Below are 26,615 nucleotides of genomic sequence, written 5' to 3'. Positions count from 1 at the left end.
AAAGCGGGTGTAAAGAAAAGGAGTAGAAAGGTAGGCTGAATAATTCTCACTTTGAAAATTTTCTTTTCAGCTTCCGGTATGCGCGCGCATCTTTCTCTCCCCTTTTTATTGGCTGAAATATGGTGAACTTGTTATTAGGGGGGAAAGTTAAAGAAGAAAAATTAAAGAGAGAACCTCCAATAGAGTGGTACTGAGAAGGGAGGAGCTACGGGAACGTGACGTCAATATTGGGGGTCTAAATTGTATTGCTTAAGCTGACGACTTCCAATATGGTCGCCAAAACCGAGGTAAGCGATAGCCTAGGAGGGTGTGACGTCACGAGAAAATTCGTGGTAGCAGACTATATGCCTTGTCTAAGCGGTAGCTTCTACTCCTTGCCGCCTTTTCTCTTTGACTAAACCAAGGAGAATGTATTTTATTGTAGGAGAAATTTCAAATAAAGCAAAATTTATTTTTTAAAATTTTAAATTCATTGAAAAGTTTTATTTAATAATATACATATTTTATAATTCAGATAATTAAGAGTGAGGGAAAACAATATCAAGGCAATTAACAGAAATATGACGAAGAATTTCAAACACTTCTTCACGTTTTTTAATCTGAAAAAAAAAAATTGCATAAATAATTAAATATTAATATTTAAACTAGTTAAATATATTTAAAACAAATTTGAGTATTAAACCTTAAGTTTTCCCGTTACACTGGCTGATAAAACACCGGTTTTAACATCATTTAAAGTCAACATCTAAAAGAATTTAAATTATAATTTAATTTAATTTAAATTTTAATTTAATTTAATTAAATTAAATTAAATTAACCTCTAAATGAAGACTATATGCTTCATTAACGTGTTTAAAAATAGCCTCCATAAAAGCTTGAACTTCCTCTAAAGTAAATTCTACTGAATTTTCATTATGTATTCTAAAATATTTCATAAATAATTAAGGTTTAATTATTTCTATTAATTATAATTAAAAGGCAATTACATTCTCCAAAGATTATTTATAGTATCGTAGTCTATACTAATTTCAATAAAATTTAAATCTTCCAGGTTAGTTTTGTACAAAAGGTCAAGAGATGTTGGTTTTGTTGGAGAAAAAGGCCATAACATTAAAAGCCACTCTAATCCATTTGGAGGAAACTCATAGTGGCTTGAATAACCGTTGAAATGTTGCATTATAAATTTAACTACACAGTTTGTGACACTAATTAATCCACGAGTTAATAAAACAGGAAGGAAAGTTAATACGGTTTCATCATGTTTTTCAAAAGAGTAATTGTGGTTTGGGTCTTTGATGTTATACAAAATTCCGCAAAAAATATCTTTATTTTTATCCTCTGAAAAGTATTTTATATAATTATTGTTTTAATTGATATTTGTTTTTTATTTAATTACTTGAAGACACGAGAATTTTTATCCCAGGTTTGTCATCTGAAAAATTTAATTGGGGAACTATTTTAATTATTTTTTTTTAATTTTTAAACCTAACCTTCATCATCTTTGGTCCCATTTAAAACTGAAAATGTAGTTTTAATGTCCCCTTCTACGTCAGTTAAAACTCCAGTACCCTTGGCTTTTTCCTTATAGTTTTTGTTTAAATGATTATATATAAATTTTAATTAGTAAAAAAATAATTATTTTATGAACATACTGCTAGGATTTCAGCAGTTAAAAGTTTCCCATATTGGTTTAGTTTATAGCTTTTATAGATGAAACCATAAAGAGGGGATACTTTATGAATTTGCCATGTTTTATTGCAGATTTCTAAATTTTGGTGGTTTTAATTAATTTAATAATTAGTTCTAAAATTATAAATGAAAAAAAAAATATTACGCGGAGTACCTGTAATGAATTCAGCTTTGTCCCCATCTGTCAAACTCTCAGCGTCACTTTCAGACTCATTGTCACTGTCTTGTTTTACGCTCTTGCTTTTATCTAATATCCGTAAAACTCTGCGATTTTTCATAATAAATGATTTTTATTTAAAAATCATTTAAAAAAGCGTTATTCGGGAAGCCTAAAACGAGGAACTTTAAAGATTAGGCTTAGCAGACGAAATTTGAAAACTTTTCGCGCTGTTTTTGTCACGTGATTTAAAAGAGCAGTTTTATTGGTCGTTGTGAGCTATTGTTTCAGGCTTCAGCCAATCAGTTCATTTTTCCATCAAATGGGATACGGGTCAAACGGCTTTCCATTTAGGCTTAGCTAACAACGAACGATGAATACCGGTGGAAATAACAAAACCGTTTGTTTTAACTCGCAAAATCCTGGAAAATTAGTGAAATGGAAGGTACGTTCGGGAAGTCGATTATGTCATGGAACCATCCTCCTACTTTACGAAGTAAAAAGTCAAGAAAACGACGAAAAACAAGTCCTAAAATTAAAGTCTAAAGATGAAGGGACTGTTGAGAAACTCTTGGTTAAAGAAGGGGGAACCCTTGAACCCGGGTAAGATAAGATACACTATATTTTTTTTGCTATAAAACTCGTTGATTTAACGAAATTTATTTTATTTCAGGGCAAAAGTATTAATTTTGCAAGATGGTTCATGTACTCATTCAGTTGTCATGAAAGATCTTTGTGCTGAATGCGGTGCTGATCTTCGACAGTGAGTTAACGCAACTTGTGTTATGTATACGCGTAATTTCTCTTTGGTGCTAAAATTAAGTAACAACGAAAATTACAGGCTAGACGATAAAAAAATAGGCGAAGTCACTGCCAATGCATCAGTTAGTATGATTCACAGTGTCCCTGAACTAAGAATATCGGAAGATGTAAGATTATCTTGTCAAAAAATGCAATTTTAAAACTTAAGTATCATTTCCCTCCAATTCCAATAGCAAGCTCAAAAACTAGGTAAAGCTGATCAAGACCGGCTTTTAAAAGCTCGTAAACTGGTTCTTTTAGTGGATTTAGATCAAACATTGATTCATACCACTAACGAAGAGATACATCCTAATATGAAGGATGTCTTTCACTTCCAATTATACGGCCCTAGATCTCCATGGTATCATACTAAACTGCGTCCTGGTACAGACGTATTTTTGGAAAAAATATCCAAACTGTACGAACTTCATATTTTTACTTTTGGAGCTCGACCATACGCTCATCACATTGCTTGTCTAATTGACCCTCAAGGGAAATATTTTTCCCATCGTATTTTATCCAGAGATGAATGTTTTAGTCAATCAACAAAGTCTGGAAACTTAAAGTAACCTTAGATTTGATAAAAGATAGAAAAGGAATCGGGTATTAATGATTAAGAGTCTTTCAGAGCTTTATTTCCTTGCGGTGATTCAATGGTTTGCATCATAGATGATCGGGAAGATGTTTGGAATTTTGCTCCCAATATGGTTCCTGTTAAGCCCTATCATTTTTTCAGTGGAACTGGTGATATTAATGCCCCGCCGGGTTTAACTAGAAAAGAATCCAAAATGAAAAATTCAAATCAGAATAAATACGATTATAAAAAGGTCCCTGATAATAATGAATTGTCAGAATCATCTTCAAACTCTGAAGAGAGTAGGACTTCCAAAGTGAAAGAAACATCGGAGAAGATTAAACTAGACTCTTTAATCTTGGAAAATATTGATGAGAAGGTGCTAAAGTTGAAGGAAGTTGAAGAAAAGAACGTGACTTCTTCAGAAGTTGATGGAAAGATGGATAAGTCTTCAGAAGTTGATGAAAAGATTATGACTTCTTCAGAGGTTGATGAAAAGAACATGACTTCTTCAGAGGTTGATGAAAAGAACATGACTTCTTCAGAGGTTGATGAAAAGAACATGACTTCTTCAGAGGTTGATGAAAAGATGGATAAGTCATCAGAAGTTGATGGAAAGATGGATAAGACATCAGAAGTTGATGAAAAAATGGATAAGTCATCAGAAGTTGATGAAAAGATGGATAAGTCTTCAGAAGTTGATGAAAAGATGGATAAGTCATCAGAAGTTGATGAAAAGATGGATAAGTCTTCAGAAGTTGATGAAAAGATGGATAAGTCGTCAGAAGTTGATGAAAAGTTGGGAAAGCCCTTAGACGTTGATGAGAAGGTGGATAAATCATTGGTAGGGGATGAAAAGATGGATAAGACATCGGAAGGGGATGAAAAGACTCATGGAGTTGATGAAAAGATGGATAAGACATCGGAAGGGGATGAAAAGACTCATGAAGTTGATGAAAAGGTTGTCAAGTTATCATTAGTTGATGAGAAGATGGAACAATCTTCAGTAGCCGAAGAGAAGGTGTTAACTTCTTTAGAAGTTGATGATAAGATGGAAAAAATTTCGGGAGTTTCTGCAAGTGATTCTCCGATGGAAGTGGATTCTGTTTGTACTATGAATGGTCAAGCAACGCCAGAAAATGAAAAGATACTTTCTAATGACAAACACGAAAAATCTTCATCATTAGATAATGATGAAATGTCTAAAGAAAGTGGGGAAATCAAAACTGACGACTCAACTTCACTGATAGAGGCGCCCGAAGATGACTACCTCTTGTATCTAGAAGAAGTTTTGACCATGATCCACAGAGCTTTTTATGACCTTTACGACCAACTTCGCAAAGATAGTAAAAAAGAAATCCCTGATTTGAAGATGGTCATCCCTTATGTCAGGCGAAAAGTACTTCAAAATGTTAACGTTGTCTTTAGTGGCGTCATTCCCACCAATATGGAACCTGAAAAGAGTAAACTCTGGATGTTAGCCAAATCTTTGGGGGCTAATATTCAAAAAGAGCTGACTCCGTCGGGTCCCAATGGTTCTGTTACTACTCACTTAATCGCCGCTAAATTAGGGACCATTAAAGTTTTAAAGGCCAAAAGGATGAAAGGAGTCTTTGTGGTTAATCCCAATTGGCTCTATTGTTGCGCAGAACGTTGGGAAAAAGTTGATGAACGACTTTATCCCCTAACTGAAGAAATATCCAAGAATCCTTTTGCTAAATTCAAAAGGAAGCAATTGTACCAACAAGCCGGTAAAGCCCTGGAAAGTAACGCGGACTCCAAGAATGAAGAGATTGAAGATGATTCGAAGTTTTCCAGCAGTTACAGCCCATTATTGTCATTTTCCACGGATGAAATAACAAAAATGGGGCAAGAAGTTGATGACGCTTGCAGTGAAGAATCTGAGAATGAACCGGATGACGCGAAGGAACTCGGAAATACTCTTAAAATGGACCAGGAAGAGGATTCTAGCAGCAATGAGAGTTTAAGCGGAGGAGAGTTCCCCAAGGGATGGAAACGGAGAAAGAAATGTGACGAAAATGAAACAGAGTTGGAAGACTGCTCTTTGCCATCAAAGAAGGAAGAATTTGGAGGTATTCTCGAGAGTGAGGAAGAAGATGCGGCCCAAATTCCTTATAACAGTGAAAAAAGTGACAATAGTGAAAGTGACGAATTCAATGATTCAATTGGTTCAGCTGATGAAGAAATGGCTGCCGCTGTTGAAAGAGAATTTTTGAATTGATGTTAATAAAGTTGATCATTTTTTTAAGCAGATTGTTTGCAGCATGCTTTAAAAAAGGATTTTATTTGGCTATGAAACATTTTAAAAGTAGTCTTCCTTCAAAAAAAAAAAAAAAAAAAAAATTCACGAGTTCATTTTTAATCATTAATATTGTCAATTTGTAAATAATTACAATTGTTAACAAAAATACAAAGAAATTAATCGCTAACATTTAATTAATCATCATTTGAATTATTATCATCATTAGACATTTCTGTTATTTTTTGTAAAACATCGGCTTTGACAAGGTGTAAGAGTTCTTCAGTGTTTATTGCAACTTTATCAGGGAAAAGCTTTTGCTCAATATATGATAGTCCACCACTGATTTCATTTTTCGAGTTATTTTCTGTTTCGAAATCAACATCGGATGACTGATTTGTCAATTGGACCATGACAGATTCTCTGGCTTCTTTCAAACCTTCCATGAGATTTTTACGACTATTGAGGCCCTTTACTTTCTTTAATCGATTTTCTAGTCTATTAAGATAAACATCCGAATCTGGTAGACGTTCAGAATTATTGCCATCTATTTCTGGCCTAAAATTATCTTCGAATTCCAACGTTTTATGATCCTTCATTTCGACAGAGTCTGCTTTATTTTCAAGGTTCCACGATGAAGGGGCGGCCATTACGTATTTACGTTTTAAAACGTCCACCCGGAATTTACACTATGATAAAGGACATATGACGCAACTTATGTTATCTTTCCGTAAAGGAAACGTGGACTAATATAACATTATATCAGTTAAAAGAACGGCCTTTTTCTCAAAATAAAAGGAAAAATATTAAAAGAAAAAAAATGACCTCTCATTACAAAATAATTAGCATTTTATTCGTCTTAAAAACGAGGACTACTGCGCCGCCATTACTTTAGTACTAAACTGAACAACTTACCCCATACGTGATTGGTTGAATTCTCACAGTTTGAGAGAGGCAAGGTTAAGGTAGGTTCGATTTAGCAGACGCCACTAAAGCAATGGCGCAGTAGTCCTCGTTTTTAAGCCTAATTAAATGCTAATTATTTTGTAAAAAGAGATCATTTAATATTTTTCTTTTTATATTTAGAAAAAGGCCATTCTTTTATGGTATAATATTATATTTTTTAACCTTTTCCTAGAAAGATGCTGTTTCCTTATGCTCGAAACTGTCCGCAATAAAGCAAACTTAGAGTGGCACAAAACCAAATTACCAAAAATGGAGGCCTTATACATTGTCGGGGTTAAGAGACGCATTGGAGTACCAAGTGAAAAAGGAAATATTAGAATAAAATCCGGGTACCGTAGTGTTGACTCTCCTTGCTTTAAAGCGACCGACAAGGTCACATGACGTTACGCCAGCCAACCGTAAATCAGTACAGCCACCCCACTGACTTTTTTTGCTCATTCATTGTCGGAACTCGGGACGGGAAGTCGAGACAAATCGTGCGAGCCAAGCACTACCACCATCACTATGGCCAATACCGAAGTTAAATATTATTCTTTAGACGAAATAGCAAAACACAACGAAAAAAGGACGGTTTGGATATTAATTCATCACGGAGTATACGACTTAACAAAATTTTTGGAAGAGGTGAGTTAGTTATGTCTTAATTCAGAAACAAACATGTGCCGGGAGAGTATCTTTTGAGTTAAGCCTTGGCTTATTTTATCCCCCTTTCCTAATACACCCCCTTTAAGAACATATTTTGAACTTAGTTACGACGACTTAGGAGAGTTTATCTGTAGTCTCTTACAAAATACGAATTCTTTTATGTATTGAAATTTAACCTTATTATCATAAAAACTAATTGCCATTAAGGATAGAGTGTGTACTATGTAACTGTAATAGATAGGCCTAATGTTTTCTGATATAAATTGAGAAGAGAAAAAAATTGAAGGTCATTATATTGAGATAAAACATCACCAATTGTTGCATTGGTTGATATTTTATAACAGTGAAAAAAAAATGTTTTTAGCATCCTGGTGGCGAAGAAGTCCTTTTAGAACAAGCGGGTAAAGATGCTACTGAAGCTTTTGAAGATGTTGGGCATTCCACTGATGCCAGGGAACTGATGGTGCAATATAAAATAGGGGAATTAACTGAAGTAAGTTTTATCCTTTAATAAGGAAAAAATTATAAATAAAGATTTATTAAAAACAACTTGGGTTCTTACTAAATTAATTTAACACACCCTTCTTAATGTTTTTTACAGGAAGACAGAGCTAAAGTTGCTTCAATTCAAGCAAAGAGTAGTTTTGAGACCTCTGAATCTAGTGATAGGTAAGTCTAAGTTTAATTATATCTTAGTTGAAGTTAATTCATAGGCCTATGGTATTTTGCTATGGAACACAAAGCTTTAATTAAGTTTAAATGGCTTGAGCTTGGTAAATGTTGATAGTATGTGGGTGTGAATTCCCCATAAGGTTTAGGAAACATCGTTTTTAGGCTAGGAGGATTCATACCATTTACACTACGAGTAGAGGCTGCTTGGTGGACAAAGTAGTCTGCTCTATTGTGCACCAAGTAGCTTCTACTCCTAGTGTAAATTGTATGAATCCTCATAGCCTAAAAACGATGTATTTGGCTATTGGCTGTTCAATATTTTTGGTGATTTATTGAGGGAAAGTGTATAAAGTATCATATTATCAGTTCAAAGGTACTTGTACTATAATTGTCATTGCATAATTAGGCATTGGGAAATTGTTTCTGTTTCTATCCTAATGATATTTTTGTGGGTTTTAACGCATGATCTTTGCCAAATTTTGGTTATTGTTATTGTTATTATGCTAATTAGTGTGTTTATTTGGGTTTTTGACTTTTAAACCCCCCCCCCCCCCAAACCAAACACTGCAACACATCGTTAAGTTAGTCTAAAACACCTGCTGTTGGTTGGGGTTTGATTTATTCTATGTAAATGCTTAGCTTTTGCCATAAAACTCTTATCCCTCTGTCATTTAACCACAACCTCGCTCGCGCTTTTAACTCTATATAGCTAGTAGATATCACTTTCATTTGGCTTGGTTACACCTGCACTTTGTAGTCTAGTCTACCTTTCCGTTTAACCGTTTTCACTAAAAAAGGGGTAGAAATTGTGTCTTCCCCCTTAGCTAACGTACGTGGCTACAAGTTGTATTTCCCCCCCCCCTTTTTTGCAAATATATCGCATATTTTAACTTCTTCCTTAGGCTTAACTAGTAGGAAAAGTTAGAGGAAAATACAGTAGTCTGTTTGTTACGCTTATTTTAGTGAAAACTGTGCTGTAGTTTTATAAAAAAGCATTGTTTGTGTGTTTGGCGAGTACAAAAATATCTTGATTTAAATTAGGTGTTCCATTCTGTAAACAAACAAAAATATAAACAATATTATATTGGCACACAAAATTATACACAACAAATTGAATTGACAAATCTAAATTTGACAGTTCTTGGAAGAGTTGGTTGATTCCATTGGGGATGGCTGTTATTGCTTCAGTTCTATATCGACTATACATAAGTTCGCAGTCATAAACAAATAAATAAACGAATAAATAAACAAAAACGTAAACAATTCGGTATAATAATGATATATTAAATATATAATTCGCTGGGACCACAGGCTGCTAGAGTGAATTAAAACAAAATATCCCCGAAATTTTAAATAAAAATTTATTGTTCATTTAATTTAAACAAATTAAACATAAAAACAATCGCTGTCACAGAAGCTCCACACCACTATTATTAATTAATAAACACTATAGGTTAGGGTTAATTACAATTAAATATAATTATTATATTAGCAAATGTTTTAATTCCCTATTGTACCTACCGTCAAATTTGAAATTTCTTTTTTATTATTGGATGAAATGTATGTATAAAAAATATACCTTACACATTTTTGGTTCTATTTGTTTTGTTTTTATTATAAAAATTAAATATAATTGCACGTTTAATTAATTAATTAATTAAGCAAACATATCAGGCAGGGTAAGGCGAAATTTATTTTTATTTTTTGCTTTTGTTAATTCATCTTTGGTGAGTAGAAAATAATTGGTTGGGTGTCAGTCCGGCTGGCTGGATGGGTGGGTCACGTGCTTGACTAGTTAGTAAGAATAGGGTAATAGTATTTAAGCCTCGGTTTATTGGTTTTAAAATTCGCAATTATAATATTAATAAATATATATATTAACTAAGGTGTAGGGTTAGTTTTTGTACTCTTTAATAATGTAGTCAAGAAAATAATAGCAGACGATAAAAATCTCGCTCTAACGGTTGTGATTTGTAAAATTCCAAAAAAAAAAAATAAGAAGTTTTTGAAAGAATTTAAACGATTCTTTCAAAAAAGTGAATAAAAATAATTCCCGCGACTTTTAATTATATTCCAAAATTATTAGTGATAGTTTAGGGATGATTTTAAACGAGTTAAACTCTCGTTAGGTGGTGGGTTTCGTCTATAATTTAGATATATTTCATTTTTAGAAGTTAAAAGTAAGTTTTTCTTAGAAGACCTTGGGCTTCTATTTTAATCAAATTTGCGCAATAATTTCCGATCCGATTATTTTTTATCTATCTATACTAAAATACAAAATTGAACGGCGCAATAATGAAGAATCAAGGTAATTCTATCTGTTAAAGATAAAGGCTTAGATTGAACGAGGAAAGGACCTTGATATATATTTTTTAGTTTTTGCGTCCTTTGAAATTGACGTTGATGTGTGATAATTTTGATGGGTGTAGGTGGGTTTATTAGTAGCTTTTGTGACACCTATTATTTTATATAATAATTGATAATACTAATTATGAAATATGAACTTAGAAATTATTAAAAATAATAATAATAATAATAATAAAGTTGCCGAGTGAATTCAACGTTCAATAAAGTTCGGGGAAATCACTCCGCGATTGAAATGAAGATTTTTAGATCGTATCAAGGTGTTAAGAGACTATTATCAGGGCATAAATATGGGCGGGTGTAGATTTGAAATGGGTTTTATAACCAAAAAAGGCACACGACATTTCACAATTGAAGAAACAAAAGAAGTTATACAATATTTGGGAATAGACCATTTTTATGTAACAAAAAGGGGAAAGACAAGGGGGTAAAACTCCTACCATCCCGGTTTTTGGCACCTGCGCTGTAGATTTTTTTTTATCAAGAGTGCGCAGAGGGGCAATGTATCAACCCCGGGACCCCCTTGTTTACGTCGAAACGGTCTTTCCTTCATCCAAATTGTATACTACTACAAGTTGTTAAGTATATATATATGTTATTGTAACCCCCCTATATATATTTTAGTAATTTTTATTTCGTGACTAGCCTAGTGTAATGTTAATAATAATCTTAACGATAAATTATGACCCGTGAAATTTAGGATGCATTGAATAAATTAGAAATAATTTGAATTTCTAAATGAAACGCAGGTGTAAGAAATGATATCTTTATGCAAATTAGAACCAACCTCTATTAAATTAAATTAAATTAAATATGACCCCTCATTTATTATTAACGCGATAAAAAGAAATTGGTGAAAAACTATCCCATAAATAAACCCAAGATTAAAGACACGCTATGCCATGTTTTGTAAAGGTAAGAAAACAATGTAACGCTGAAATAACAAACAAAAACAAAATTCGTTACTAAGGTATTAAAATGACGCATAATTTTTAAGAAAAAATAAATAATTAGAAAATTTAAATTTTTGATAAAAAAGAACGAATAAAAGATGGAACTGAATCCTTCCCTCTCTATTGTAAACTTGTATAAAATATTTCTAATAATTATTTTGCCCTCCAGAATATTAAAACTAAATAACAACAAATTTAAATATTGATAAAAAACAATTGTGCCTGTGACTATATAATATAGTTTGTCTACTGAATTAGAAGCAATAGAGTGAAATGCAGGCGGAACGGATTGTTTCTAGCGCGGACGATAGACTATAATATAAAATTGTGTGTGAAGTTCATAAGATATGTTCACCATAAGTTTGTCACGGGTAACTTAGAAACTGGACTCCAGCTTGTCATGAAGTGAGTGAGGTAGGTCATAGATTCCAGGTAAAGCGAGGGATGCCTGGTGAGGGGCTGTCAAAGGCTTAGTAAGTTCAGACTAAATAGGAATAGATGGAAGTCCTGCAAAACTAACCACCGAGTGTAGGACTTCAATTCTCGCTTGTCGTTCTCGAACTAGCTCGAGCTGTAAGTCTCTCTTATGGGGAACATATCACTTATAAACTTATGAAATATGAATAGGAAATTTTTTTAGTATTTTTCGGTAATTGTCCCTCCCCCCATTGGAAGATATAACTCATGTGGGATATTCTTCTATATAACTGTACCGCGTAATTAACAAAATTGTATAATTAGTTTGCAATTATAACGGTTACGTAATGTATAAAAAAAAACAAAGAAATATTATAAAGTTGTGTTATTAAATAAGAAAAAAAAGCCAATTGATTTTCTATACATCAAAAACAAAATGGTTATAGTCAATCTTTTATTGGTAAAAATAGGGTATAGGCTGATTGACATTTGAGAGGTTACATAAAATCAAATCATATTAAGAGATAATATTATGAGTGCATTTTGGAAAGAGGTGCAAGCCGCGTTTATCTGGGTTAAATTGCTGCGTAGTCCCGTTCCGTACATGTGTTTTTTTTTTTATTTAATTTTTGCCCGTTGAGTTATACACTAGCAATTTAAGTAGGTGTAAGTTGGTTCCGAAAGGACTGGGGACTGTTCATAAAACTTTATATCACTTTTTTTCAATGAGGGGTCATTCACTCGAAGCGTAACATCTCTATTTTCAAATATACCATATCAATGTTGAGTGTTAAGAAGGTGGTCAACACATGAGACCAACTTTTGAAAAAGGATCTCTTCAGATATATTTTTTTACAATTATAGAGAAAAAAATTATACATTTGTTATTACGCTTGTATTTTTTATGTTTCAACGCGTCCTATTTGGGGTTATTTTTTTTCCTCTTTATATTTTTAATAGTTTATACATTTTATGGACGGTCCCTTAATCACGTGATTACTTTTATATATATATACCGATTAACGATAAATCAATTTAAGTTCTTAATCAAGGTCCGGATTTTTTTTTCATAGATTAGTGCGCGTTGTTATTAATATTTCGTTAAATTATTTTTTTTTATTATTATATCAGTGTACTTATTGAAAGTATAGTTAACCGCAAATTTAATCAAAATTAATTAATTAGTTTAGATGCAATTTTATTTCTATTTATTTAATTTAATTGAAGAAAATTATATTTTAAAATATTAATTTTGTTTGTAGAATATTTAAAACGTAAAAGTAATCACCGGGGTTTGGGCAAATAACAGATTTAAAATTAAAATTAAAAGTAACATTAATTATAGAAATTTAATATACAGAATTATGGAAAGAAAGGGTTAAGCTAACCGTCATGAAAAAGCCAAGGATTTGTCGTACGCTATTGTCGTCGACGTTAATGTCTTTGATATAAGAAGCGCGGCAATAAAGCGGCCATATTGGTTTTGATTACAATTTGCGTTAAATTGGGAATTTACCGACGACATGGTTAAATATTTTTAATTAATATTATTATGTTTTGTGTTTAACAAACTAAGTAAGGGCTTTCCAGACAATCGATGACTGGTGCCTCGAGGAATCTGCTGGAAGATTTCTTCCTACGATGTTGTTTAGATACTTTGGTAGTTTCTTCGGTGGACCATGTTGTCTGAGCAGGTGTGCGGGAAGTTGACACCTTTGAGGAGGAGTTCCGTGATGGAACTGAGACTTGTGACGCACGGGGTGAAGATGCTGAAGAGAATGTACCACCCGGCGCAGAAACCAGCGACGATGAACGAGACGACGATGAGGATGACGAACCAGAAGATCGCCCAGAGGAAGCTGCCGCCTTGTCCAGATCCCATCGGTAAGACGGAATGGCCAAAGGGCTGGTGTTACTAAAATAACAAAAGAAATCAACATAAATTAGGTTTGAAGTATACAGGTAATTGTAACATCGTTCTTCCTAACATCATTTTACATTTGGGACTTGTGTCTAACTTCTTTCTTTGTGGGTGGGAGGGGGGACAAATTCGAGGGGATAATCACTCTCGGATTTAGCGTTGAGTTTTTAGCCCCTCGGATAAATGAAGTTGTAACTTCCCTTCCAATGAACCTATTTTGATTAATTATAGCTCATTTTAAAGATAATTTAGTTATTTATAGTTTGGGGGAACATGTTTATTACGAATTTTAAAGTCCGGTTTAATTGTTTAATTATTATTTTTTTTTAATGATAAAGCGATGAACTATCTTCATGAATCTATATAACTATGAATATACAGCTCTATCATATGCCCCTTCTATCATGTCGATTTGGTTTGGGTGTTACCGTCCTAGCTTTGACGCGTTTTGCGTGGCTCTAATAGCCAATCACAAGACAAGAGGAAGTGACGTTTTGAATTTACACACCCCCTTACTCCTCCTCCATTCTCCCGCTCCTAACACTAGCAGACACGTGACTGATGTCTCCTTTCGCTAAGCCCCGCCCAAACCTTATCGAGAGGTTAGGCAGCGTAACGCAGCTGTATATTCATAGTTATATAGATTCATGCTATCTTTGATTAAAAATAAACAGCATTGATTTGGTAAGATAAATTCACGCGTCACTAAATGAATTGTGGAGAAACGCCCCCTTCAAAGGAAGAAACGATAAAAGGTAAAAGAACGATATGGTTTCTAATTATTTGCAAATCCATGTCCTGATAACGCAAATCGAAATAGTGCGTTTTTGTCACCATATTTTCCAAAAAAACCTAACCGTTATCGTCATTATTCAAATCATACCTATTGTTTTATGAAAATCTATTTTTAAATAAACAATGATTTAAGTTAACTGTAACTGATAAGCATTATTTACGCTTTACCCTTAAATTTTACGCCTTATTTCCTTGTTCCTACCTTGCCAACTTTCCAGGTAAAAAAAATAACAACAAAAAAGGGATATATTCACGAAAATCGTCGTTTAGAACTTGAAATACCTACTTTTAAAACTTAAATAGATAATTTAGTACTTGGTTGAAAACTTGAAACCCGTTTCTTTTGAGGATATAACGTGATTCTTAAGATTATTTAACGACTAAAAACAATTTCCAAACCAAACCAAAAAGACCTATTTTATCCATATGGATACGCTATATTGAACACGTGTACTAAGTAACATTTAATTGTAATGGATGTACCCATCACATCATAAGTTTATAAGGTATGATCCATAAGTATGACTACCTATATTTCGTAAAAGTAGAGGCTTGCATCTCGAGAACGACAAGCGAGAATTGAAGTCCTACACTCGGTGGTTAATTTTGCAGGATTTCCATCTTCCTATTTAGTCTGTACTAAGCCTTTGATATGCAGCGCCTCACTAGGCGTCGCTAGCTTTACCTCGAATCTATGACCTACCTCCCTCACTTCATGACAAGCTCCAGTTTGTAACCAGAGATTAACAAACTTATGGATAGAACATATCTTATGAACTTATGCTCATATATATATACGGGTTTTATTGTCGATCCCCCAGAGTGTTGTCAGACCGTTTTTGGACAAAGAAACTGATTGTAGATAGAGAATCGCTAGCAATTCTGTTTGAACTAGTCGGTAGTCGACTAAATTTGTTCGCAAAATAATACTGAAAGGGATTAAGAGTGTAATGGCGTCATTTGGGAAACTATAGCAAGATCAAAACGCAAAATACAGTTTTGTTTTTAAATTACATAATACAAACAGCTGTTACAATATTTTGATCTGTTTCACGTGATCTCCCACCCATATTTGAACAAAACCCAACCCAATTATAAGTAATTAATATTTTAAACGAGTGACCAGTCACTATAGTGTATAGAGAATCGCAGTGATAACCCCACCCCCTTCCTTCATCGTTTATTATAATTAAAATTAACTCAATTAAAAATAAAAATTAATTAAAACTGACCTTTCGGATGCTAACCCGTTGCTAAAAATTGGCGGAGTTCTTTTTCTCCGATTAATCCTGGACGCAACCGCAGAATGAACGTTGACCATAGAATGTAAAGATTGACCTTTAGTAAATACTTCGGCTATTTAACCAAAGTTATATTTAAAGAGATAAAATTGGTTTTATTTCTTCGGAGCTATTTCCGACTTGTTTCCTATGGAAATGAACTTTCTAAACTGAATCCGTCAAGGGAGGCTCCCCCATTTTTATTCTGGATTGGTTTTGAGTATAAACCACTGATAAAGATAACTTGTTTTTGGTCCCCGGGGGCAAGTAAGGGTATTAAAAAAGAAAAAAGAAATAGATTATCTTGTACGCCACTCCCCCTAAGTATAATCAATTGTATAGAGTTTATTTTTATATATTAATAGCTGGAGATCATTTTAATTGGTTTAAAAATTAACGAATCGTATGTGTAGTTTATGTTTACGCGATGTGTTCCGATTTGTGTGTCATTTTAGTGTTAAAGAAGTTCATCAATTGAAATGATAATCTATTCTACATTTAGTTTTGTCAAAAGTTTATAGAAATAAACAAAAAGTGTGCTTCATAATACAGTGCCAGTGTTAGGCTGTAGATGCTATGTAATATGAGAACCCTCCTCCCAACCTCTACACGAGGCAACCAATCAGAGAATAGTGTTAGCTCAAAAGATTTATTATAGAAAATATTACTCTATGGTGGCGATGCAAACCTCAATTCTTGGTACTAGAGGTAGCAAATGCTACTTCAGGAGACTATAGACCTTTTCGATATAAAGGGGGGGGGACATACAAGGGGGTTGATACAATGTTCTTCTGTCGGGAACGTGATCATACGGAGAGGGGGTCGACACTGTTCTCGTGCTAAAGGGGGGCGGGTTTAGAATATTACGCGACTCGTGCAGGCTTGAAAGAAGTATACTTTTGGTTTTTATCTATAAACTTTTGTCTTCCCTGTTTCTTTAACCTTTTGAGACACTTTGGAATGTGGAAATTCTGCAATATTTGATTAAAACCGGCTTGTAATTGTAACCATCACGTGACCACACTACTAAATTTCGTTATAAGCTTTTGTTTCTGTTATTTATACCTTTTTGACCATTTTGAATCATTGAAATTGTTAAATATTTTGAAACAAACCCCTTCTACATCTAATTTTTAAGCTTCTGTTATACCGGTTTCAGCCAGTTAAAAATTATTTTAATCAATTTTCATAAGAGGTCGTCACTAATTAACAATGGCGCCAATGCTATCAAAGGGATAATGCGTATCGAATTACGGAGAAAAACAGTTTCATAAATCTGATTAAAAATATACTGATTATAAATGAGTAATGGCACGTTGTTAAAACGTTTGCATTGATTTGGGCCTTTTAAAAGATCTATTATAATGATCTTAATTAATTAGTGATTAAATTTGACAGTTGACAACGATACGCTGGCGTCAGATGCCTTACCAAAGTTGACAGTTTTATACCATAATGTTTTGAATCAATATAGTCCATCGGTTTCGTTCCTTGAAAATTAACCGAAAAAAATTAAGAAGATTTGAAATTTTTTTAAATTTTTTTTTTTTTAAAGTTTTGTGGTCAACCTTGGGCTATATCAACTTTTTTAAAGGGAAAATCACCCTTATGATGAATCACGTTTAAACATATGTACCTTCGCTACATTTCACGCAAGGCAACATTCCCTTTAACGTATGACTTTTCACGTGTTTCACGTTTCATGCTTGTCGCACGTGGTTCTTATAGACGAACAAGTAGTACCCTGCAAATTCCTTGATGTTACCAATATTTCGCAATTAATTTTGCAACCAATTAATAAGTTCAAACTATCGTTTTGTACAATATTAATACACCGATAACTTTATTGGTTGAACAGCTAAATCTACAGTAGTATTTATTTAGTTCAAGCTAAACCAATTATTACTTCTCAAATATTTGACATACACATCTCATATTCATTTCAAGGTCGCTTCAAATTTATTAAATTGAACATTAGGTACAGCTATTTTTTTTTGTAAGTAAGATAATACTCTGCATGTAACCGGCTAATAAACTACAGCAGCGTAGGAATACAACAACACGTTGATTACCACAAAGACACAAGAAAATAGTTCTTGAAAGACGTGAATCGCTACACGTATTTTTCTTTTGATTTCTTTAACCATAGCCCACTTGATCACGCACGCTGGCTGCACGCGCTCTAGAAGCCCGTCCAAACGATTTTTTTTACATGTTAACTCGCGAATACGGCGCGTCACATAGGTTCGGTCTAAACTTTCAAACCCGTCTGGTTTTAACATGGGCCTCTATGGGAGGGGACCAGTTTTTTCAACGTTTTTGACAATATTAGTGCATTTACTGGTTCAAATCTCTTGAATTTTTAATGAGACGTGTATTGAAAGGTTTGATATTATCCTGTAAAATTTAAAGTCTTCAGCTATAATAGTTTTTTTTATAAAAAATAAAAATCATCACATAGTAGAGAAATAAATCCTTCAATTTCTCTACTATGTGATGATTTTTATTTTTTATAAAAAAAACTATTATAGCTGAAGACTTTAAATTTTACAGGATAATATCAAACCTTTCAATACACGTCTCATTAAAAATTCAAGAGATTTGAACCAGTAGATGCACTAATATTGTCAAAAACGTTGAAAAAACTGGTCCCCTCCCATAGAGGCCCATGTTAAAACCAGACGGGTTTGAATTTTAGACCGAACCTATGTTATTCTCATTTTTAGGGTCGATTGAGCGGGCTTCTATAGCGCGTGCAGCCAGCGTGATCAAGTGGGCTATGCTTTAACAAAACGTTTTAAGTTTCCATCCAGTCATGAAGTTGCTTACAAATCCCGATGGAAACCCCGATACTTAACCTTTGAATTGCCAGATAATGATTAAATAGGAGATGGTGCCTCCTAGAAACTGCAATTTCAAAACAAACAACATATTTATGAAATTGTTTATCAAAAATGTTTTATTTTTCTTTTTTCTCAGGAAATATTTAAGATTACGGTACTCAAAATAACCTAAAAAAACACTTTCAGTTTTTTGGAAAATTTTCGTGTTTTTTTCTTTAGTGAAACTCAAAATGTTTTTAATATTTACGAGGCTTCGACGCGATAAATTTTTGTGGTAATTAACTTACTGCTGCCACAAATGAACGATTAACGCTAAAAAATCCAAGTCCATTCATAGAAACATCCTGGCAAGCAAAAATTTGGGTTCGATGTTTAATTACCTATAAAATTACATTACGAGTGGTATTATCAGAAGGGGATAATAGAAAAAGGATGACACAATATTCTACCAAGAAGTGATATCTAGTTTATTAGGGAGAAGGTATAAATTCATTCATCCACATTTCTAGCTTTATCTCCAGTCCAAACGTATAGTAGGTCCGGAGTTCATCCCCGCATGAACGCTGGATCTCTAAAGGGACTGGTAAACGGAATAGATTTTTCTCTATAGCACGTTTGCTTTGTAAAAAAATAAATAAAAAAAACGGGTACGGCCAAGGTCGTTTAAATTTCTTTTCAATAGGTTTATTCAGAATCACAAAAGACCGAATAGCCTTGAGCGTTCCCAAATTCACAACCCCCATCCCTTCCCCCGACGCTATGCTAGAGAGGACTCGGTTTGTACAGTGGAAGGCGGGCGTTTTCCGGTCCCTTTAGAGATCCAGCGTTCATGATCCCCGCCGCATTCTAAATTACAACCGGCATCTCATTGGTTCTTGAAAACTCACGTCAGCGCGACGCGAATGACGAAAATTACGTATTTTCCGACGTCCCCCTTGTATTTTGAAAGGGGACTGGGACTATGGCGCGCGAATTCTTAGGCATCTTATACCTTCTCCCTAATAAACTAGATATCACTTCTTGATTCTACTGATATATATGGCTTTTTTATTGGAACTGTGAACCTACTCGAGTTAAATATGGATTCAGAGATAGCTCACGTAGTCTTCTATTTAAGGTTTCAACCTGTTAAACAGATATTTTAAGTTTCTTAAACAGATTAGCGGCGAGAACTTAATTTGGCATACGTGCCTTTCGTGGTATTTCAGCTAAAATCATAGTTGTCATCAAAAACCTCAATAAATACGATACGAACCATGACCCAACCGCTTTCGCGGCACCAGGATGTCCTCCGAAAAATTGCAGAACAAAAAATAAACTGGCGACTAAGGAAATTGCCCTGATGAACAATCCCAGGGTCAAGATACCCAAAGTGTCGTTCATTTTATCAACAGCGACCCTGTAATGTTGAAACTGGTCTTCCAGTATGTCTAAAGCTTCATCTAAGTCTGTTGATTGTTGAATATTCACGAAATTCTTCAAGTTCAGGTCAATTTTAACTAATCCTCGCCGGATAAATAGTCCGAAGAAGGTTAAGGTCAGTTCGCAACATAGATTGGTCAATTGGCAAAGTACGTAACAGACAATAATGACCACTCCAACGAAAAATGTCAACACTCTCGAAGTTGCCGGTAGATTACAAACTTTTTCAGTTATTTTTTCAAAGTATTCCATTTTAGTATGGGAAATATGATAGCTCATGTTCATAACTGGTCCGTAAGACAAACTTTTTAAGTAGCTGTAGCTTTCAAACGAGGCTATCGCCGTGAAAATGACCACGGATGACGTCACGACTAAATGACCTCTGCTACCAGTTGTCACTTCGAATCTAGAGTCGCATAATTTCACGTGTTTCAAGATGGAGTAAATTTTTCGCGCCCGTAATAAGAATAATCCTCTTAGGATGAACAGTAAAGAGAAAGGCATTGTGGGTTCGATTAAACTGACCAATAAGGCAGCCGAAACCGGTTCTTTAATTAGAGCGAAACGGAAACTTACAAAAACAATGGCCATGGCTGTGATTAGTAGTAAAAAACCGGCGAAAAATACTTGCGCCGTTTTCAACTTGGATTTTTGACTGTCCACATACAACTTTGGGTGTAAAACGCTGAATTTCAAGAGGAAATAATAGGCCAGTGATACCTTGTTAATTTCCCCTTTTTCAAGAGGTTCGGTAAAAGATTTAATTCTTTTAAGGGTAGCCATTTTTGATTATAGTTTCGTTTAAGACTAATTTTGTCTTTTGGTCAGAGTGTGACTGTAGGTTATTTCATTACGTTTCCAAGTTTAAGATAAGGAAGTGTACTTAATTTATGGATTTCTAGGTAATTAAGGCCCACCTGTTCATCAATCTGTTACGTGACACTCAATGTTATCATCCCATAAATCTCAATGCAGTGTAGCCACGAAATTGCCACTTCCTTTTGGTTAGAGTGGCACTTATTCATATACTAAACCACTTCCGCTTATTTATCGACACTCCACTCTTAAACCCATTATATTAAAAAAAAAATTCGGAAGTTTTAGCTAAAATGAACCAGTCAGTTTCCTTAAAAACTTCAATTTATGCTAAGCAACTTTTGTTCATCCGGTTTAGTCATTCAAACCTCCCGCCAAATTCAACCAATCACTAGGTGGCAATAACCACGTGGACTTTGTTCATTCATAATTCATGGTCACGCTAAATCGTGCGTCGTATCACGGAGCTTCTATTAACAATAGAAGCTCCGTGGTCGTATTGGTCGTAGTAATGAGTGGCGTCTTTCCTGTCCACTTTATAATCTTTAAATTCGAGTGTTTTAGATAAAGATGAGTGTTATATTATCAATTATTCAAAGGAGACGCAAACTTAAGTCATAGTAAAATAGTTTAATTCGTCGGAAATTTAAATTATTTAGTATTTGACAGTTGTAATCAGCTAAGCCTTTGCGACGTTTCTGTATTGTTTACAAAATTGTCAAGGCAGTAGTAGGCGTACAATACTAACGCCCCCCTAGTTTTTAATTTCATTTGTTAATTTATAAACTCAGTCATAACCAAAACTATTTAAAATCAACTCTAAAATGGCGTTTCAAGAAGTAAAGCTTTGTTTATTAGGGGTAAGCATTAAGCATTATGATTTATAATTTGTTTTATAAATAATACCACCAAAATTTTAATTACAATTAACATTAATTAATCGTAATTAAAACTAAAGGATTCTGGCGTTGGAAAGTCAAGTATAGTACAAAGATTTGTTCATAATACGTTTAATCCTGCTAATGAGAGCACAATTGGGTAAATAAACTATTTTTCTTTATATATATTGATTGTTTGATAGTAAACTATTGTTTATTTTAAAACCAAAGAGCATCTTTCATGACTAAATGCATAGTAGTTGATAATTACACGTACAAATACAATATATGGGATACAGCGGGACAAGAAAGGTATAGAGCTTTGGCTCCAATGTATTATCGGGGAGCAGGAGCAGCTGTTATTGTCTATGATATCACATCTCAGGTTAATATTAATGTTTAATTTATTCTAAAATATTTTTAAATGTTACATGCCTAGTCTTTAAGGATTTTGAAAGGTAAATTTCAAGTTTAATAATAGTTTCAATGACTTATAAGATATTTTAACGTAGGAATCATTTCAAGCTGTTAAGAGTTGGGTTAAAGAACTTCAATTACACGGACCTAGCCACATAATTCTTGCTATTGCTGGCAATAAATGTGATTTAGAGGATCATCGTGAGGTTACTAAATCTGGTTAGTTAGTTTAATTTTGGGTATTTAATGTAGGCGTTAAAGTTAATTTTAAGTCATTAACTTCAGTTGGGAAGTCTTACGCTGAAAGTATAGGGGCAGCTTGGGTTGAAACTTCAGCATTAACTGCAATAAATATCAATGAATTATTTAAAGAAATATGTAAGTTTTTAATTAATATTAATTAAATTAAGTACTTATTTATTAATTTTGAGCTGTTTATCTTCAGCTATCCGTATTCCAAGGCCCATGCTACATAATACTCCAGAGCACTCAGTGCAATTGGATAAAAAGTCAACAAATCCAAAGAGAAAATGTTGTTAATTTTATTTATAAGCTTATTTGCGTAATAAGGGTATTTTTAATTTTTGTAGCTAGTGATAAATTATTACCGCGAAAAGCACAAATTATTTCTTTAATAGAAAAGTCTATATAATTTTTATTAATTAATTATCTACTTAAAAATGTGACAAAGTCAATTTTTAAGCGGAATTAGTGATTTTTCTCAGCATAAGTTTACTTCTACATCATCAGGGTTCTAATTTTTTTAGAATTAAGTACAATCAAAGATTTTAAAAATGTTTACATCAATTTTATCATGAAATAATTAATAATTCAATTTCAAACATTGCGCCTGTAGAATATTGTTAGCTTTATTAAAAAATATACAGATTGTTACTCCAAAAAGTGTTTTTGTCTTTATTAGGCCTATATTTCATAAACATAAATGTATCTTAATATTTTATTTTAGGCATAAAAATTAAAAACCATATTTTTTATAAAACTACTATAATTTATCTGTTAAAAATCTATTTAATTTTAATTAAAAGCAACATTTCTATAGCGTAGTGGCACTCCATGTTAATTTCTCATAGAGCGTAACGTAGCCAAAGGCAGGGAGGTGCCATTACTCTATATAATTCATCTTTAAAATATAGAAATCTTTCGCGCCTAATGGATTTTAAATTTCCCGCTCACTTTCTATTCACAGATGGCAGCACGGCATCGCTGAAAAGAAATCTCATTGGCCACAGATGGCGGGAACCGCATGGCAGACGACAGTCTATTGTCTGTAGAGTAGGGCTGGGAGTATCGAAGATTTTTGGTATCGATACCGGTATCGAGTACTGAATATTGTACTCGATACCGGGTATCGGTATCGGAGAAAAAAATACTCGATACCCAAAGTATCGAGTACTTTTTTTTAAAGCGCCACCTATGATAGATTTTGTGTATTTAATTATAATAAGCTTTGTAATTAGTTTTTATTTCTTGGAAAAGCATTGCTGCAATATTTTAACATTTAATTTAAATTTATTTAATCTAATTTTTAAGATGTGATTTAAGTTTTTTTAATGCTATTCACATAAATTTTCTGAAAGCTAGAATACTTTTAAGTATAATAAAACACGTCGAAACGTCGACGAGGGAAACATTCACGTGTTAAAATATAAAGCAAATGATTGGCCGCAAGTTTCAAAATGAAACGTTCCTTCGATTCCAGGCGAGAAAGATAGGGGGATAAAGTACTCGATGCTTCGGATTTTTCGAAAGTACTCGATACCAGTATCGGATCCCAAAAACGGTACTCGATACCGGTATCGAAAGACTGAAGTACTCGATACCAAGTTGGCATCGAGTAGTATCGAACAGCCCTACTGTAGAGTTCGAAGTGGCGGGATTCCCGGCTTTTTCTAGCACCACGTGAGTTTCTTAATGGTTTTTTTTTTAATTTCTTGCTTAAAATATGGTTAATTAAGTATAATTTCAATAAAACGCTATAAAACTAAGTAAAATTTAAATATTTTATAATCTCAAGGCGGTAATTAGCTAGGACTAACTTGTAAAATTAGCGCTCAGTGATAAAGTGGCTCTTTTTGACAAAGGATGGTTTTATCTTGGCAATTATTTCAAAGAAAGTGTACCCACGTGTGTTTAAACTGCGCGCTTAGTGTTATGGGTTTATAAAACCCACTTAAGGAATAATTAGCGCCATCGTTATTAGCCCAATATTCTACCCCATTCTCGGTTCGAAAACAAATAGCTTAATTAACTTATGCTTTTATTCATATATTAAACCATTTCCGCTTATTTATCGACACTCCACTCTTAAACCCATTATATTTAAAAAAAAAATTCCAGAAGTTTTAGCTAAAATTTACCAGTCAGTTTCCTTAAAAACTGTTACTTATCTCTTTTTGTTTTTTTTTCTTTTTTTGCTAATGTATAACTAAATCGTTAATCTCTGTATAACTAAATCGTTAATCTCTGTATAACTAAATCGTTAATCTCTCTCGGTTGTACTAACCAAGCTCTAATGGCTTACCTGTACTGAACTAAATAAATAAATCCAACTTCAATTTGCTCTAAGGAAATTGTTCATCGGGGATAGACATTTAAACCTCCCGCCAAATTCAACCAATCTAAATCGTGCGTCCTGCGTGCGTCGTATTGGTCGTAGTAATGAGTGGCGTCTTTCCTGTCCACTTTAATCTTTAAATTCGAGTGTTTTAGATAAAGATGAGTGTTATATTATCAATTATTCAAAGGAGACGCAAACTTAGGTCATAGTAAAATAGTTTAATTCGTCGAAAATTTAAATTAATTAGTATTTTACAGTCTTTGCGACGAGTTTCTGTATTGTTTACAAGGCAGTAGTAGGCGTACAGTACTAATGCCCCCCTTTTTAATTTAGTTTGTTAATTTATAAACTTAGTCATAACCAAAACTATTTAAAATCAACTCTAAAATGGCGTTTCAAGAAGTAAAGCTTTGTTTATTAGGGGTAAGCATTAAATATTATGATTTAAAATTTGTTTTAAAAATAAAGCTACCAAAAATTTTATTTAACACTAATTAATTGTAATTAAAAGGATTCTGGCGTTGGAAAGTCAAGTATAATACAAAGATTCGTTCATAATACGTTTAATCCTGCTATTGAGATCACAATTGGGTAAATAAACTATTTTTCTTTATATATATATGTTGATTGTTTGATAGTAAACTATTGTTTATTTTAAAACCAAAGAGCATGTTTCATGACTAAATGCATAGTAGTTGATAATTACACGTACAAATACAATATATGGGATACAGCAGGAGTGGAAAGGTATAGAGCTTTGGCTCCAATGTATTATCGGGGAGCAGGAGCAGCTGTTATTGTCTATGATATCACATCTCAGGTTAATATTAATGTTTAATTTATCCTAAAATATTTTTAAATGTTACATGCCTAGTCTTTAAGGATTTTGAAAGGTATATTTCTAGTTTAAAATAGTTTCATTGACTTATAACTTATAAGACATTTTAATGTAGCAATCTTTTCAAGCTGTTGAGAGTTGGGTTAAAGAACTTCAGTTACGCGGACCTAGCCACATAATTCTTGCTATTGCTGGCAATAAATGTGATTTAGAGAATCATCGTGAGGTTACTAAATCTGGTTAGTTTAATTTTGGTATTTAATGTAGGGATTAAACTATTAAAGTTAATTTTAAGTTATTAACTTTAGTTGGAGAGTCTTATGCTGAAAGTATAGGGGCAACTTGGGTTGAAACTTCAGCATTAACTGCAATAAATATCAATGAATTATTTAAAGAAATATGTAAGTTTTTAATTAGGATACGATTAATTAAATTAAGTACTAATTTAATTATTTTGAACGGTTTATCTTCAGCTATACGTATTCCAAGGCCCATGCTACATAATACTCCAGAGCACTCAGTGCAATTGGATAAAAAGTCAACAAATCCAAAGAGAAAATGTTGTTAATTTTATTTATAAGCTTATTTGCGTAATAAGGGTATTTTTAATTTTTGTAGCTAGTGATAAATTATTACCGCGAAAAGCACAAATTATTTCTTTAATAGAAAAGTCTATATAATTTTTATTAATTAATTATCTACTTAAAAATGTGACAAAGTCAATTTTTAAGCGGAATTAGTGATTTTTCTCAGCATAAGTTTACTTCTACATCATCAGGGTTCTAATTTTTTTAGAATTAAGTACAATCAAAGATTTTTTAAAATGTTTACATCAATTTTATCATGAAATAATTAATAATTCAATTTCAAACATTGCGCCTGTAGAATATTGTTAGCTTTATTAAAAAATATACAGATTGTTACTCCAAAAAGTGTTTTTGTCTTTATTAGGCCTATATTTCATAAACATAAATGTATCTTAATATTTTAGGCATAAAAACCATATCTTTTATAAAACTACTATAATTTATCTGTTAAAAATCTTATTTAATTTTAATTAAAAGCAACATTTCTATAGCGTAGTGGCACTCCATGTTAATTTCTCATAGAGCGTAACGTAGCCAAAGGCAGGGAGGTGCCATTACTCTATATAATTCATCTTTAAAATATAGAAATCTTTCGCGCCTAATGGATTTTAAATTTCCCGCTCACTTTCTATTCACAGATGGCAGCACGGCATCGCTGAAAAGAAATCTCATTGGCCACAGATGGCGGGAAGCGCATGGCAGACGACAGTCTATTGTCTGTAGAGTTCGAAGTGGCGGGATT

The 26,615-nt window shown here is 33.2% G+C and overlaps 8 protein-coding genes and 1 long non-coding RNA gene across 16 annotated transcripts in view; 5 read left to right on the top strand and 4 right to left on the bottom strand.

The window, feature by feature from the left end:
• LOC149676904 (uncharacterized) overlaps window positions 1-376 on the top strand; it is a 117,978-nt gene extending 117,602 nt beyond the window's left edge. The window contains exon 4 of the long non-coding RNA XR_016366544.1: window positions 71-376. This is a non-coding gene — a long non-coding RNA (uncharacterized LOC149676904). The remainder of the gene's footprint in view (window positions 1-70) is intronic.
• An 85-nt stretch (window positions 377-461) lies between these two features.
• Window positions 462-1,979, bottom strand: LOC149676903 (centromere protein L-like). Of its 2 annotated transcripts, none has more exons than XM_089837825.1 (8): window positions 1,844-1,979; window positions 1,653-1,765; window positions 1,491-1,581; window positions 1,397-1,432; window positions 987-1,338; window positions 819-921; window positions 683-745; window positions 462-599 (listed from the first exon to the last, which is right to left on the bottom strand). In XM_089837825.1, the coding sequence occupies exons 1-8, from the start codon at window positions 1,965-1,967 to the stop codon at window positions 519-521; spliced, it is 963 nt and encodes a 320-aa protein (XP_089693951.1). In that variant the 5' UTR covers window positions 1,968-1,979; the 3' UTR covers window positions 462-518. The 2 variants fall into 2 exon arrangements, with proteins under 2 accessions (XP_089693951.1, XP_089693950.1); XM_089837824.1 differs by having other exon boundaries at window positions 1,835-1,967.
• Window positions 1,980-2,219: 240 nt separating this feature from the next.
• Fcp1 (RNA polymerase II subunit A C-terminal domain phosphatase Fcp1) lies at window positions 2,220-5,488 on the top strand. 2 transcript variants are annotated; one of them, XM_089837819.1, is made up of 6 exons: window positions 2,220-2,449; window positions 2,520-2,609; window positions 2,688-2,775; window positions 2,842-3,212; window positions 3,276-3,648; window positions 3,799-5,488. In XM_089837819.1, the coding sequence occupies exons 1-6, from the start codon at window positions 2,220-2,222 to the stop codon at window positions 5,461-5,463; spliced, it is 2,817 nt and encodes a 938-aa protein (XP_089693945.1). In that variant the 3' UTR covers window positions 5,464-5,488. The 2 variants fall into 2 exon arrangements, with proteins under 2 accessions (XP_089693945.1, XP_089693943.1); XM_089837817.1 differs by having other exon boundaries at window positions 3,276-5,488.
• Window positions 5,489-5,585: 97 nt separating this feature from the next.
• LOC149676901 (uncharacterized) lies at window positions 5,586-6,733 on the bottom strand. 3 transcript variants are annotated; one of them, XM_089837838.1, is made up of 2 exons: window positions 6,610-6,733; window positions 5,586-6,170 (listed from the first exon to the last, which is right to left on the bottom strand). In XM_089837838.1, exon 2 carries the CDS (start codon window positions 6,129-6,131, stop codon window positions 5,679-5,681), a length of 453 nt encoding a protein of 150 aa, XP_089693964.1. In that variant the 5' UTR covers window positions 6,132-6,170; window positions 6,610-6,733; the 3' UTR covers window positions 5,586-5,678. The 3 variants fall into 3 exon arrangements, with proteins under 3 accessions (XP_089693964.1, XP_089693965.1, XP_089693966.1); XM_089837839.1 differs by lacking the exon at window positions 6,610-6,733 and adding an exon at window positions 6,397-6,506; XM_089837840.1 differs by lacking the exon at window positions 6,610-6,733 and adding an exon at window positions 6,307-6,378.
• A 34-nt stretch (window positions 6,734-6,767) lies between these two features.
• On the top strand, window positions 6,768-9,363 carry Cyt-b5 (Cytochrome b5). Of its 2 annotated transcripts, none has more exons than XM_089837843.1 (4): window positions 6,768-7,071; window positions 7,457-7,585; window positions 7,694-7,761; window positions 8,806-8,942. In XM_089837843.1, the coding sequence occupies exons 1-4, from the start codon at window positions 6,952-6,954 to the stop codon at window positions 8,819-8,821; spliced, it is 333 nt and encodes a 110-aa protein (XP_089693969.1). In that variant the 5' UTR covers window positions 6,768-6,951; the 3' UTR covers window positions 8,822-8,942. The 2 variants fall into 2 exon arrangements, with proteins under 2 accessions (XP_089693969.1, XP_089693968.1); XM_089837842.1 differs by having other exon boundaries at window positions 6,782-7,071; window positions 8,903-9,363.
• A 2,575-nt stretch (window positions 9,364-11,938) lies between these two features.
• LOC149676899 (uncharacterized) lies at window positions 11,939-15,674 on the bottom strand. Its single transcript, XM_089837841.1, has 2 exons — window positions 15,447-15,674; window positions 11,939-13,413 (listed from the first exon to the last, which is right to left on the bottom strand). The coding sequence occupies exons 1-2, from the start codon at window positions 15,533-15,535 to the stop codon at window positions 13,062-13,064; spliced, it is 441 nt and encodes a 146-aa protein (XP_089693967.1). The 5' UTR covers window positions 15,536-15,674; the 3' UTR covers window positions 11,939-13,061.
• A 1,757-nt stretch (window positions 15,675-17,431) lies between these two features.
• On the bottom strand, window positions 17,432-20,542 carry LOC149676898 (uncharacterized). 2 transcript variants are annotated; one of them, XR_016366536.1, is made up of 5 exons: window positions 19,529-20,542; window positions 19,406-19,462; window positions 18,625-18,717; window positions 18,284-18,401; window positions 17,432-17,638 (listed from the first exon to the last, which is right to left on the bottom strand). XR_016366536.1 is itself a non-coding variant. In XM_089837823.1 (4 exons), exons 1-4 carry the CDS (start codon window positions 20,540-20,542, stop codon window positions 18,348-18,350), a joined length of 1,218 nt encoding a protein of 405 aa, XP_089693949.1. In that variant the 3' UTR covers window positions 17,432-18,347. The 2 variants fall into 2 exon arrangements, 1 of the variants encoding a protein (XP_089693949.1); XM_089837823.1 differs by having other exon boundaries at window positions 17,432-18,401.
• Window positions 20,543-21,075: 533 nt separating this feature from the next.
• LOC149676897 (ras-related protein Rab-22A-like) lies at window positions 21,076-22,773 on the top strand. Its single transcript, XM_089837834.1, has 6 exons — window positions 21,076-21,435; window positions 21,534-21,613; window positions 21,685-21,838; window positions 21,966-22,089; window positions 22,156-22,248; window positions 22,316-22,773. Exons 1-6 carry the CDS (start codon window positions 21,400-21,402, stop codon window positions 22,408-22,410), a joined length of 582 nt encoding a protein of 193 aa, XP_089693960.1. The 5' UTR covers window positions 21,076-21,399; the 3' UTR covers window positions 22,411-22,773.
• Window positions 22,774-24,481: 1,708 nt separating this feature from the next.
• On the top strand, window positions 24,482-26,218 carry LOC149676896 (ras-related protein Rab-22A-like). Of its 2 annotated transcripts, none has more exons than XR_016366537.1 (6): window positions 24,482-24,871; window positions 24,960-25,039; window positions 25,115-25,268; window positions 25,402-25,512; window positions 25,595-25,687; window positions 25,760-26,218. XR_016366537.1 is itself a non-coding variant. In XM_089837836.1 (6 exons), exons 1-6 carry the CDS (start codon window positions 24,836-24,838, stop codon window positions 25,852-25,854), a joined length of 582 nt encoding a protein of 193 aa, XP_089693962.1. In that variant the 5' UTR covers window positions 24,499-24,835; the 3' UTR covers window positions 25,855-26,218. The 2 variants fall into 2 exon arrangements, 1 of the variants encoding a protein (XP_089693962.1); XM_089837836.1 differs by having other exon boundaries at window positions 24,499-24,871; window positions 25,402-25,525.
• The last annotated feature ends 397 nt before the right edge of the window (window positions 26,219-26,615 follow it).

The sequence above is a fragment of the Phalangium opilio genome, unplaced genomic scaffold (genome assembly GCF_054372755.1).
Source record: "Phalangium opilio isolate 3A_F unplaced genomic scaffold, DU_Popi_V2 ptg000045l_1, whole genome shotgun sequence".
Lineage (NCBI taxonomy): Eukaryota > Metazoa > Arthropoda > Arachnida > Opiliones > Phalangiidae > Phalangium > Phalangium opilio.
The sequence above is the reverse complement of the archived record's forward strand: the minus strand, read 5'-3'. Positions and strand labels throughout refer to the sequence as shown.

What these genes read in the sequence shown, in the direction of transcription:
- LOC149676903 (XM_089837824.1), bottom strand. Translation starts at nt 1,967, where the DNA reads ATGAAAAATCGCAGAGTTTTACGGATATTAGATAAAAGCAAGAGCGTA. An exon ending in ATTCATTACAGGTACTCCGC is followed by an intron (nt 1,766 to 1,834) that starts GTAATATTTTTT and finishes ACCAAAATTTAG; the next exon opens with AAATCTGCAATAAAACATGG. An exon ending in GTGTAACGGGAAAACTTAAG is followed by an intron (nt 600 to 682) that starts GTTTAATACTCA and finishes TTTTTTTTTCAG; the next exon opens with ATTAAAAAACGTGAAGAAGT.
- Fcp1 (XM_089837817.1), top strand. Translation starts at nt 2,220, where the DNA reads ATGAATACCGGTGGAAATAACAAAACCGTTTGTTTTAACTCGCAAAAT. An exon ending in GGGGGAACCCTTGAACCCGG is followed by an intron (nt 2,450 to 2,519) that starts GTAAGATAAGAT and finishes ATTTTATTTCAG; the next exon opens with GGCAAAAGTATTAATTTTGC. An exon ending in TGCGGTGCTGATCTTCGACA is followed by an intron (nt 2,610 to 2,687) that starts GTGAGTTAACGC and finishes CGAAAATTACAG; the next exon opens with GCTAGACGATAAAAAAATAG.
- LOC149676901 (XM_089837838.1), bottom strand. Translation starts at nt 6,131, where the DNA reads ATGGCCGCCCCTTCATCGTGGAACCTTGAAAATAAAGCAGACTCTGTC.
- Cyt-b5 (XM_089837842.1), top strand. Translation starts at nt 6,952, where the DNA reads ATGGCCAATACCGAAGTTAAATATTATTCTTTAGACGAAATAGCAAAA. An exon ending in AAATAGGGGAATTAACTGAA is followed by an intron (nt 7,586 to 7,693) that starts GTAAGTTTTATC and finishes TGTTTTTTACAG; the next exon opens with GAAGACAGAGCTAAAGTTGC. An exon ending in ACCTCTGAATCTAGTGATAG is followed by an intron (nt 7,762 to 8,902) that starts GTAAGTCTAAGT and finishes TAAATTTGACAG; the next exon opens with TTCTTGGAAGAGTTGGTTGA.
- LOC149676899 (XM_089837841.1), bottom strand. Translation starts at nt 15,535, where the DNA reads ATGGTCAACGTTCATTCTGCGGTTGCGTCCAGGATTAATCGGAGAAAA. An exon ending in AACGGGTTAGCATCCGAAAG is followed by an intron (nt 13,414 to 15,446) that starts GTCAGTTTTAAT and finishes TTGTTATTTTAG; the next exon opens with TAACACCAGCCCTTTGGCCA.
- LOC149676898 (XM_089837823.1), bottom strand. Translation starts at nt 20,542, where the DNA reads ATGGCTACCCTTAAAAGAATTAAATCTTTTACCGAACCTCTTGAAAAA. An exon ending in TGAATCCATATTTAACTCGA is followed by an intron (nt 18,718 to 19,405) that starts GTAGGTTCACAG and finishes GTAATTTTATAG; the next exon opens with GTAATTAAACATCGAACCCA. An exon ending in ATCGTTCATTTGTGGCAGCA is followed by an intron (nt 18,402 to 18,624) that starts GTAAGTTAATTA and finishes TTGAAATTGCAG; the next exon opens with TTTCTAGGAGGCACCATCTC.
- LOC149676897 (XM_089837834.1), top strand. Translation starts at nt 21,400, where the DNA reads ATGGCGTTTCAAGAAGTAAAGCTTTGTTTATTAGGG. An exon ending in GCTAATGAGAGCACAATTGG is followed by an intron (nt 21,614 to 21,684) that starts GTAAATAAACTA and finishes TTAAAACCAAAG; the next exon opens with AGCATCTTTCATGACTAAAT. An exon ending in TCTATGATATCACATCTCAG is followed by an intron (nt 21,839 to 21,965) that starts GTTAATATTAAT and finishes ATTTTAACGTAG; the next exon opens with GAATCATTTCAAGCTGTTAA.
- LOC149676896 (XM_089837836.1), top strand. Translation starts at nt 24,836, where the DNA reads ATGGCGTTTCAAGAAGTAAAGCTTTGTTTATTAGGG. An exon ending in TAAAGCTTTGTTTATTAGGG is followed by an intron (nt 24,872 to 24,959) that starts GTAAGCATTAAA and finishes TGTAATTAAAAG; the next exon opens with GATTCTGGCGTTGGAAAGTC. An exon ending in TCTATGATATCACATCTCAG is followed by an intron (nt 25,269 to 25,401) that starts GTTAATATTAAT and finishes ATTTTAATGTAG; the next exon opens with CAATCTTTTCAAGCTGTTGA.